Source organism: Camelus bactrianus, chromosome 24 (genome assembly GCF_048773025.1).
Source record: "Camelus bactrianus isolate YW-2024 breed Bactrian camel chromosome 24, ASM4877302v1, whole genome shotgun sequence".
In the NCBI taxonomy this organism is placed as follows: Eukaryota; Metazoa; Chordata; class Mammalia; order Artiodactyla; family Camelidae; genus Camelus; species Camelus bactrianus.
The window spans coordinates 16,708,860-16,721,241 of NC_133562.1; the positions used below are offsets into that span (position 1 = coordinate 16,708,860).

At 39.8% G+C, this 12,382-nt stretch overlaps 1 protein-coding gene across 3 annotated transcripts in view; it reads left to right on the forward strand.

The window, feature by feature from the left end:
- MAPRE2 (microtubule associated protein RP/EB family member 2) overlaps positions 1–12,382 on the forward strand; it is a 137,450-nt gene that overhangs the window by 96,579 nt on the left and 28,489 nt on the right. For all 3 annotated transcript variants that reach the window (XM_010947189.3, XM_010947188.3, XM_010947187.3), the window contains 2 exons: positions 4,620–4,765; positions 7,284–7,497. In XM_010947189.3, coding sequence (XP_010945491.1) covers positions 4,620–4,765; positions 7,284–7,497 — 360 coding nt within the window. The remainder of the gene's footprint in view (positions 1–4,619; positions 4,766–7,283; positions 7,498–12,382) is intronic.

Genomic DNA, 12,382 nt, shown 5'->3' on the forward strand with positions numbered 1-12,382 from the left:
ATATACTAAAAACTTTAAAATATCATTGGAGGAATGTAAATAAGCAGAAAGACATCTCATGGTAGTGGATTAGAAAACTTAATACTGTTAAGATGACAGTACCCCAAGTTAAACTCCAGATTCAATTCAGTCCCTATCAAATCTTAGCCACCTTTTTACACAAATTGACGAGCTGATTCTAAGATTAATAGATAACTGCATGGGACTCAGAATAGCTGAAACAATCTTGAAAAGGAAGAACAAAGTTGGAGGACTTCTACTTTTGATTTCAAAACTGACCACAACCCTGCAGTAATCAAGACACAGTGTGCTACTAGATGTAGACATGGGACAGAACTGAGAGTCAAGAAATAAAGCCATATATGTATACTTAATTGATTCCAACAACAGTGCCAAAATAATTAGATACTGCTGGGACAACTGAATGGTCACATGTAAAATAATGAAGTTTGAACCCAAACCTCACACCATATACAAGAAATAATTGAAAATGGGTCATTGCCCTAAATGTAAGAATTAAAAATACAACTTTTAGAAGAAAGGTATGTGTAAATTATTATGCATTTAGATTAAGTAGTGATTTTTTTAGATAAGACAAAAGCCAAGTAACAAAAGAAAAAATAAATTGTAGTTTATTAAAATTTTGTGCTTCAAAAAATACCATCAAGAAAAAGTCCACAGAAATGGGAAGAAATACTTACAAATCAGATATCTGATAAGAGATTTATATCTGAAATGTAGAAAGAACTCTTAACAACTCACAGTAAAAAGGCATTTAACCCAATTTAAAAATGGGCAAAGTATTTGCATACATATGTCTCCAAGGGAGATACACAAATGGCCAAAAAGCATATGAAAAAGATGTTCTACATCATTAGCCTAGGGAAATCAAATCAAAGTTTACACCCAGTAGGATGGCTAGAACCGAAAAGACAGTGAGCATTGGTGAAGATGTGGAGAAATTGGAACCCTCATACATTGCTGGTGGAAATGTTATATGGTGCACTTGCTTTGGAAAACAGTTTGGCAGTTCCTCAAAATGTTAAACACAGAGATACCATATTCAACTCCTAGGTGTTTCCCAAGAGGACTGAAAACAAATGCTCACACAAAATCTTGTACGTGAATATTTGTAGCAGCATTGCTCATAATAGCCCCAAAGTGAAAACAACCCAAATGTTTGTTGACTGCAGAGTGGATCAATAAAATGTGGTGTTTTCATACAATGGAGTATTACTCAGCCATAAAAAGGAATATAAAGTTCTGGTCCATGCCACAACATGGCTGAACCTTGGAAAGATTTTGCTAAATGAGTGAAACCAGACACAAACACCATGTATTATATGATTGCATTTATATGAAATGTTCAGAAAAGGCAAATCCATAGACAAGATAGACTAGCGGTTACCAGGGCTTGAGGAAAGAAGAGAATCTAGAGCGACTTCTAATGGGTGTAGGTTTGGGTTGGGGGGTGATGAAAAGTCCTCTAATTCCTAATTCTAATCTAATTCCTCTAATTGGAGGTAATCTGATTCCTCTGGAATTAGTGCTGATGGATGCATGATTCTGTGACTCTATTAAAAATCACTGAACTGTATACTTTAAAAGATTGAACTTTATGGTATGTGAATTATATCTCAGTAAAGTTCTGTTATTACATAGTAAATAAATGACTAATTTTTAAAGAAAATTGTTTTCTATATGCCATGAATGACAAATTCAAGAATATAACAGGAAGAATTAAATGCATGCCAACATTTAAGAAAATCTGAGGAAAAAGAAAGGAGAAATTATTCTACAGATAGTAGTATTATAGTATTTCAGTAATAAAGAATGTGAAACTGTCATGGGGACAGACCCCTACCCCCGCAAAAAGAAAGAAATTCAAGTCTAAAAAGCAACCTCAATTGCATGTATTAGGGAAGTCATAGATAGTAAACAGAGTGATTCCTCAGTGGGAAAACTACAGATTATTTATGAAATGGTGGTGTTCAACACGTAGCTAACTTTCTCAGTCCGTATTTGGGGTTGAAAATCGCAGAAAATAATTCTGGCATGTTTAAGCAGAGACACGTTTACAGAAGGGATATTGGGCAGCTCAGAGGCAGTGGGAATCCAAGTTCAGAAGATGCCAGCAACCAAGAGATGCTAAGAAGCTAGGAATAGGGCCCCCCTCGAGCCACTGGAGAGGATGGTTAGGATGCTGCCGTGCTGCTGAAGCTGCTATGGGACGTGAGATCCCACCACTGACACCATGACCAAATTCGAATGGTCCTTGCGTGGTTCAGTCACTCTGTGAAGATTCTGAGACCCAGGCAGGAGCATCCACAGGCAGAGCCTCGGTCACAGGCCTGTATCTTTACTGCTGGGGGTGGGGAAAGGGATGTCTGCCCACCTTCGTACCGTGGTGGGAGGCAGGGCCCTGTTGCATCAACCCAGAAGGGAAGGTGTCCAAATGCTGGGGAGCCAAAAATGACATTTCCACTAACATTTGGAATAACTAAAATTAGAACCATCCTTTACATCACAGACCAAAATAAATTCCACATGGATTCAGAATGTAAATGTGAAACTTGAGACCATAAAAGTACTTAAAGAAAATGCACATGAATATTTATGTAATCTTGGTTTGGGAAAGTTGCTAAGCGTGATATAAAAATCAGAAGGCCATTAAAAATGTCAGTAGAGAATATTTAATAATCTGGAAAGGGAATCATGCTCTGTTAAATTTAAAAAAAAAAAAAGGTATATGCTAGAATATTAACAGTGGTTTTCTCTAGATGGTGAGACCAGAGATGATTTTTCATTCCTTCCTTCACTCCCTATTTAATTTTTTTTTTCAAAAGCTGTTTTTCCTTTTTAAATTTAGAAGGTGAGTGATTTGGTTGCTGGGTTTATAAGAATACACAGATATCAGTGTCTGCATAATTAAATTTTATGCTAAACATTGCAAAAGTGAAAGTAACTCTTGAGAGCAGGTGATGAGACAGTTGTGTTTAGACACTCCCATCTTTAAAAAAAAAAAATAATATGAAGTGGCTGTTAGAATTGGTGCCGACTGGTAGCACTTCAAAAGGAGGGTCTGAATAATTGGATGACTATGAGAATGCACCCCCCACCCCAGGATCATGATGCTTCTCTTACCTCCCCCAGTGTTTTTTGTTTTGGTGTGCTTTATTTTGTCTTGTTTTTAAGAGAACCCATCTGCTTGACTGCAAAAGTACCAGTTTGTACTCAGGGTATTGGCATCTAAGGGAAGCATCGTAGATGCCAAGAGTCTGGGGGTGATATTTATTGTGGCCTGTATTTCATCACTTTATGCTCTTCCCTACAAACAGTGAGTTGCCCCACCATTTCCTGTTCTAGCAGCCCTTACCTCCTTGATATCTTCCCTCTTTTGGGTTCCTATCTCAGTCAAGGATGCTCGACATCTATTTGACATAAGGACCGAGTGGGTTCTTCATATGTAAAGGTGGGTCGTCTGAATGGAATGAAAGATTTCTCACAGATACCACTTGATACCGTAAGAACGGAGGGGAGCCCTCTATGTTCAGAAAGGCATGTCATTGGCACATTACAGAAACAGACCGAGAGGTATGAAGACGCGAAGAAGGAAAGAGAACACAAAAATGGCCTTTTGTTCCCAGTCTTACCACTGAATTGCTTTTCTTCCTTGTCAAAGGAAAATTATTCTGGTTTTAAGTTTCTTTTTCTAAATGCCTTTAGTCTTTACTATTAAGAAGATATGAATCAGTATGTATGATCTTTCTGGGGTTTTCTAGTTGAAATTGTCATGATGTAAGAGTTCCTCACACACATACACACACACACACACATATGTGTGTGTGTGTGTGTGTATGAAAGATTTAACTAATAATGTCCCTTTCCTATGACCATTTCCTTGGGGAACTCATTGAACATTTCTGTTATTTTTATTTCTCAGTCATAAATGGCATGGCTCTGAACTTCCATAAGTTTCAGAACCTCCATGTCTCCAGCCTTCACGTTAATATAGGAACCCCATTGCTCTGGACTGGAATTAAATTGGTATAGAACTGTTTTTGGTAATAGAAAGTTTAGTTAGTTTCACCTAAGTCATTTTGCAAGATGGATATAAAACAGCTTGGGCGGCATACGTGGTTTTTTTTTTTTTGAGCTCCATATTTCATGAGAACTTTTGTAGTTTTCTCATGTTGACATTTTCTGCTCTTTTTCTCTTAATGTTTTAATGATTTGGAGCGGGAAGCAGCTCAATGGAAAGGAAAATGTGTTCCTTTTTTTTTCTGCTAGAAGTTAAGAAGAGTTGTTCTCACCCTGATTTCCTTGGTGTTAAAGAATGAAGTTCTGTTCATTGTTCGTGGAATCTGGTGATGCTCTGGTGAACAGTGTCAGTCCTACAGTGGTTAGGGATGGCGATGTGGCAGGAACTGCATGGAGGCACTGTCCTTGCCCTCCAGCGCCCAGCCCTGCTGGACAAGGAGGTGTAAATGCGCTGAGGAGGGGAGCACACGTGGCCAGGAGGGCTGAGGGCTGAGAGCTCCCTCCTGCCCAGCAGGCAATCCTCAGCCGCACGTGGTGCAGCCACACTCAACACCATCCCTGTTCTTGTCTCTTTCCAGGAGCCGCCTACTGCCAGTTCATGGACATGCTCTTTCCAGGCTGCATCAGTTTGAAGAAAGTAAAATTTCAAGCAAAGTTGGAGCACGAGTATATTCACAACTTTAAGCTTCTGCAAGCGTCGTTTAAGCGAATGAACGTGGATAAGGTAGGAGACTAGCTTCTACCTCCATGAAATGTGTTGTCTTTGCTTAAAACTGTTTTCATGCAGAAATACAAAAAATCCAAAAACGTTATCAATGGGATATATCTGGTTATCGCCACAGTAGGTTGGGTTCTATACATAGTATAAAGCATCAACCCTCGCTTCCCATATTTGGATGAGGTTTTTATTTAATGAGTTTTCTAAACTTGTAGCCATTGGACTAAAAACTAACAGAAATGATGAATGTTAAAATGTTGTTATTCCATATTAGCATTACAGCTGGGAAATTTTTGTTTGCCAGATGCCACTGTGGTTCTTTGTGTGTTTTGTTTATTTGAAGAAATGGTGTATTACATTAGAAATGGCATGGGTTTGAATCCCAGCATTATGACTTGTACAAGTTATTTAAATTCTTCGAGTCTGCGTTTACTCATCTGTAAAATGGGACTAAAACCCCCTTCCTTGTGGTTATGAAGTTAAAATGAGGGACTGCGTGTCAGTGTCCAGTGTATACACTCAGATTCTCACTTGGTGTCTGTAAAATGTTCTTTTCCCTCCCTTGAATTTTATAATTTTGTCCTAGAGTGATACAGATGGAGTTAGACTAGAGTCCTTTTTTCCCTCCATAAAGGACTATTGCTGAAGCCCATTCAGTCTCTGCATGTTTCCTGCTCTTAAAATACATAATAAATTCATAGTCTTTATTTAGGATATAGCTCTTGAAGGAGATATGTTGAAAAGAAATGCATTTTGAATAGGAGAAAAGAGAAAAACAAGCAAGGGAGAAATGGAATACTTTTCTTTGCATTAATAGTAGCAATAAATAAGCCATGGAAATAAAAAAAATAAATATTGGGTTATATATATAGAGGTTAAAGAAAAAGAGAGGTGTGCTGAACTGTATATATTTTTTTAATGTAATGCAATTAATATCTTCCTAAATCAAAGCATTCTCATCAAAATATTAAAAAACTCTTGGCTGCTCACTTTCTCAGGATTTTTATTTCGAAACGTGTTCTCTTTAACATTTTAACCTTTTGATCCTTTTCAACTTTATGTCCTCTGCTGTGGTTAATTTCCAGTCGGCTCCTTCCTTATTTATCCAGAACCAGGGCTGTGTAGGTTCCCTTTGCTTAAGAGCCACATCACTTCTCTGTATGTTTCTATATCATTTCTCTATACACGCTTCTACATCAAAAAGAAAAGAAACATCCATTCGTAAGTTTACTGATAGAACTTGCTGTGTAACCAAGTCGGGGGCTCCATATCTCCATAGAAGTATGCACACAGGGAGTGGGTTAGCCATTGTTAGAAATGTTGAAGATAAAATTCTGGTACTGGAGGGACACTGACCTTGGTGACCTTTGTTGGCCTCTCTAGCTTAATATGCGATAATTCTACCCAAAGGTCCTGGTATAGAGAAAGTGGTCCCTGTTCATGTTTGTTATAGCCTGTGACAGCACGTGGGAAGCTTCTGGGCAGATGATTTTCTTGTCATTTAAGATTTTGAACTTAGGACCCTGGAACTTTCCTTTTGATACGGGATGCAAAATGAAGTCAGCAGAAGGAAGTGCCTGCTTTGATCGGCTAATGTAGCATCCTCATCTAAAACTGTTTACAAACTTTCACGTTTGGCAGAAGGCAGAGTATAGCGGCATGTGAATCAAGGGGCCGTCTGCTCTAAGAAGGCGCTTTCTGAAACAATATCAGCAGAAACCAAACTTGCAAATCAGAAAACATGAAAATATTTAGTACGATGAAAAGACCTCTAAAGGGAACGCCGACTGGCTCTTTAGGCTGCCAGGAGGAAAGGTTATGAGATTCTCGGCTCAGAAGTTGATGCCCAGCGCGCCCTCCACCTGAATGCCTTCTGTGACTCCCCTAATCAGACTCCGTTTCCCTTCCTCCACACCCCACGGCACACCAGTTTTGTGCAGCCCATGAGCTGCCGGGCCCTGTGCTGTGGTTAGGTGTTTTTATGCTGGTCTCTACATTGTAAAAAAGCCCATTTTGTTTCATATGAACCGTTAGATTAGTATGTGTTTGCGTTGGTTTTAAGTCTTTATTCATTCACAGTCTCTAGTGGCTACAGTCCTTTTAAGAGCTTATCCCAGTGTAACTGGACTGAGTGTTACAAAGAAATAAGGAAAACCCATCACTCTTGAAACAGCACGGCATCCCAGATCCATGTTTTTAAGGGAGGGTGCTTTGGCAATAAACATTCTATGAAAAAAAAAATTCTATGAAGAGGGTCAGCCTCCCTCTTGACAGCTGAGGGTATTACTTGCTTTGTATTAAAAGTATTAAATAGTCTAAGAGAACCAACTACAATGTTTTAATTTAATTTTTCTGTTATATTGAAAAATACATGAATTCTAGAATACCCTGGCTAAGATGCTGGGGGAGAGGCCAGGCGGCGTGAACTACAGACACGCAGGAAGTAGATTTGGGGAGCGCTTCAGTGGTATTAAACGCAAACACACCTGGGGGTGGTGCCTCACACGCTGCTTTTACATCGCAGGTAATTCCAGTGGAGAAGCTAGTGAAGGGGCGTTTCCAGGACAACCTGGATTTTATTCAGTGGTTTAAGAAGTTCTACGATGCTAACTACGACGGGAAGGAGTATGACCCCGTAGAAGCACGACAAGGGCAAGATGCAATTCCTCCTCCCGACCCCGGCGAACAGATCTTCAACCTGCCCAAGAAATCTCACCACGCAAACTCCCCCACCGCAGGTGCGTGAAATCCTCAAGTCACTGTCATTGTAGAAAACGGCTTAGGCCCTCCTGTGTTTTACTGTGTTTGATGGATTCTTCCCAGCAGTCAGCATTGTAAAGCCTCTGGACGATTTTTATTGTTGTCTGTCTGACCACATTTATCTTCCCAGCAGTGACCCATCTGTTAAAAGTCTAATGATCAGGATTTAAACTGTTAAAAAGGTAGAGCCGTCCACTTTATATCATATATGAAGCTGTATGTTAAAATAATACTTGAGGGATAGATCTCTTTTTTTGTATTTTTTTCTGACAAATTTCAAGTAGTCTGCTGAAATTCTGAGCGAAATATTTTTACTGCTTGATGGCTGGCAGTACAGAGTAGAATATGAACCGATTTACACTCTTAAATAGGGATCATCATCTGTAATCCTTCAAAGGAAATTCAGGAAATATCCATCCGGTCTCCTGTACAGGCAGTGCCAATTTTTGTGGGACATTCAGCAGGACCTCACTTATCCAATTTTGTCCAAAGGTTACATCATTGTGAATAAATACCAAAAACTTAAGAAAAAATTTTTTAACTATTTTGGATAAAAATCTTTCTAAAATATAAATGTTCTTGCCATAAAAAACAGACTTTACCAAGCAGAATGTGTTCTTGTAAAATGAAGGTCATTATTATAAACACCAGCTGTGGTACTGGACAGTTAGAACAGTGAAATCCTTGGAAACCGTTTGTTTCTGTTCTAAAAACTAGTGTTCCATGCTTGTTAAATTAATAACCTTAGTTGTGTAAATAATACCAATTCCTTATGTATGCCCAACCTCCGATCAGAATGATTAGAAATGGTTATTACAGGACTGATACTGAACAGTGCGTACATGTGTCTGGAACTCGAAGTGTCGGTGGGAGGTCAGCATTTGGGAGTCTTCCATATCCAGGTGATTGAGGCTGGAAGCGAGTTCTGAGTGGGAAGACAGAGTCTCTGAGGAGCTTGAACGTTTACTATTTGGGCAGAAAAGGAAGGACTTGCCTAGGAGCAAGGAAGATGCCAGAAAGATGGAAAGACATGCAGGAGTGATGTATCAGGGAATCGAGAGGAATGGAGCAGAACGGTCCACAGTTAAATCTGCTGAGAAGTCAAGAAAAAGGAGGGCTGGAAGAGTCCTTTGGATTTTTCAACTTGGGGGTCACTCAGTGGAATGATGGGGCCAAGAGTGGGTTGAGGAATGGGAGGAAGGAGATTGAGACAGCTTCAAAATCCGACTCTGAAGCCATAGCATAAATAAGCGTCAGTGAAACAGACTCAGCACAGTTCTTTGGGAACACATACATTTAAGAGGCAAGAGGGGAAAAGAGGAAGCTTAGAAGGAACATCAGGGAAAAAATCAGGAAAGTTCAACATCAGAGAACAAACAGTAGGGCATTTCTAGAAAAGAGGAATCACCAACAGCACTGAATAGTAATTGTGGGGGGGGGGGGGATCAAACAGGAAAATTGGCCGAAGAAACCTGCCTCCTGGGAGGTGACGGCTAGTCCTTTAGAGAACGGGTCTGTTGAACGGCACACCTAGACTGCGGCAGCTTAACCAGGGCAGACACGGCAGATGCGAAAGGGACATGGGAGAGGAGATTCACCTTCAACCAATCAGTCAGGAAAAAAGGGGAGGAAAATAAAAAGGTTTTGTCCATGTCGGGAAGAAGCCGACAGCAGCTCCAGGCAGTAAGACTGGGAGGAGAATGGGCTAGTCCTTGACTGGATTTTGTTTGCTTTTAGGACGAGGCACCATGTGCAGGTTTGGAAGATGGGAAGACAGGTCCCTGAGAAAGGAATCATTGAAAATAGGGAAAGGGAGGGGAAAACTGGTGGAGCATGACCCTGAAGCTGGAGAGGAGACAGGGTCAAAGGCATGGGGAGAGGGGGAGAGACGAAAGGGACTGCTGACTGCTTTGGCACAGAAGTGCCGGGAAGAGGTTGGGTAAAAATTAAGCCACGAGGAGTCTGGGGAACAAAAATGTATGGCAGTTCAAATTGGCCTTCAACTTTTGTCAGAAACTGTCATTATTCTCAGACTAGGACAGAGAGGAGGGGCGGTGTGTTTCTCCCAGGTTGGGGAGTCGGTGGTCAGATGAGTGGGGGGACCAGAGGATGAGAAAACCAAGGGTGGCTGGCACCTCTCCCCTGAAGGTCTGTTTCCATAGCCCTTAATGATGTACGGACTGATCTGGAAACCCAGCTGCCCCCTTTTCAAGTTTTCTGCAGTGGAATCGCACAGGCCTCAGAACAGCTTTCTTCCATAGTCATAACGTGTCCTTAAATCAGCACCGACAATTCTGCTCCCCCAAACTGAACTGTCATTACACCGCCTTGGCCTCGTGTTCCAGGAATTCCCTCATCTGTCTTTCACAGAAGCCACAGAGAAACTTGTGCCATTTTGATAGAATGTCTGTGAACCCGGATGAGAAATATATTGTTTCCAGAGCTTAACCTCTCGGGTGACAAAGCTCAGGAAACACATTAAAGTCAGCAGATGATAAATTTGGGTTTTAATGCTCCGGAAGGCAGTATTCCTAAGGCTTGTGTTCCTGGTCTTGACCACGTTTGCTTCATTGGTCGTCATCAAGAAGAAGGGATATTTTCAGGAGTCAAACCGGCCATACCCTTTTGTATGAAATATGTTCTGACTTGTGAACATTGTGGGACAGTAAAACTGTGCTGTGAAAAAAGTTATAGGAAGGTATACATCACATGTAGAACATTGTTTTAAAAGCTATAATAGGAGAAAGCTCCTATAAATATACAGTGAGACTTCATTTTTTTCTAGAGGTCATGTATCTAACACTTGGGAATACAGCCAAGAAAATGTAAACCAAAATGTCATCTGAAAGTCAGAACAGGTGTAAAATCTGTGCTATAAAATTCATGCACTGTATTCTTAACATGAGGAAGAGTGCCTAGAATTCTTATCCAAAATCTATTTGCTCTTTCTTATTTATTTAATTTATTTATTTATATTTTTCTGTTTTTTTTCAATTGCTGTCTTGCATATATTATAATACATTTATAATTATATACATTGTATGTCTGACATACATTCTGTTAGTTTCAGCTGTGCAACATATTGATTTGGCATTTCCTTTTTTAACAGAAGTATAGTTGATTTATAATATGTTCATTTCTGGTGTACAGAATAGTGATTCATTTGTGTGTGTGTATATATATATTCCTTTTCATATTCTTTTTCATTATAGGCTATTACAAGGTATTGAATATAGTTCCCTGTGCTAAACAGTAGGACCTTGTTGTTTATCTATTTTATATATAGTAGTTAGTATCTGCAAATCTCAAATTCCCAGTTTATCCCTTCCCACCCCTTCTTCCTCCCTGGTAAACATGTTTGTTTACTATGTCTGTGAGTCTGTTTCTGTTTTGTAAATAAGTTCATTTGTGTCTTTTTTTTTTTTTTAAGATTCCACATGTAAGTCATAACATATGGTATTTTTCTTTCTCTTTCTGGCTTACTTCACTTAGTATGACAATCTCCAGGTCCACCCATGTTGTTGCAAATGGCATTATTTTATTCTTCTTTTTTTTAATGGCTAAGTAACATTCCATTTTGTATAACTACACCACATCTTCTTTATCCAGTCATCTGTCGACGGACATTTAGGTTGCTTCCATGTCTTGGCTATTGTAAATAGTGCTGCTGTGAACATGGGGGTGCATGTATCTTTTCAAGTTAGAGTTCCCTCTGATACATGCCCAGGAGTGGGATTGCTGGATCATGGATTCAGCACTTCTATACATTGCGAAATCATCACAGTAAGTCTAGTTACCACCGGCACCTTACAGAGTTGATACAGTACTATTTAGTATATTCCCCCTGCTGTACTTTACATCCCCGTGACTAATTTGTTTTAACTGAAAATTTGTATTTCTTGATCCCCTTTATTTGCTCTTTCTTAATTTGGACATAATTACAACAAACATGGGGATATCGTTTCTCAGCACGTACCCTGTTATGGAAAGGAATACACTGATAGCAATAAAAAGTATGAGCATCAGTAAAAGAAGAGCCAAAAAAACTTATCAAAACCTCATATAAATAGCCCAGCAGCCTGAGCTCTTTATTATTTTAGCAAATGGCTCTGTGCCTCTCAGTAGCCGTCACGATCTGTGTGACACTGGCATGTACTAATTAATACACTCAGAGTTCCCTTCTGATTATTTTTTTCTTCAATTTACTGTTTTTAATCATCTCCCCCATGAACTATTTTTTAGTCTCTAAACTGGCCTTTCCACCTCTGGTCTGAACCATTTAAGGTGATGCTTATCATATGTAAGTCTGACTTTGTTCATTCAAAATTTGACACGTTAAAGTGCCTCAGGAGGTGAGAGTCAGCTCTGTGGGAACCTCACACATCTCCGTCAGTGATCTCACTGTAACATGCAGACTCATTTCTGTCTTCACCTCTGAGCCTTGGGCGTCTCTTAGTTAGCGGCATTGGTAGAAACAAGCAATAACTGGTATAATCGAAAACAGACGATGGTCTTGTAATCATTTTTCTCATTTTAGCTTTGGAATATTTGGTTCATTTTGCGTGGCTTGATCTCTCTCCAAGTACTGCCTTAAGCTACTATTAAACCTAATTTGCATGTCCTGTCTCTAATTCATGAAGAGCTGTCCGTGGGAGCCCCAGAGCACGCTGTGGCCATGTTAGGGTGGAAAAAGTGATCGTGGGATGGGTTATCCACAGTGATCATTAAGAAAGGACTGTCTACATGGGCAAGAAAAGAATTGTGTTTTTACATCATACAGACTCCTTATATCTAGCCATGCACTGTAGGTTATTTGCTTGTGTGTAAAATAGATGCGCTCCACATGCTTGGTGAGAATGTGCT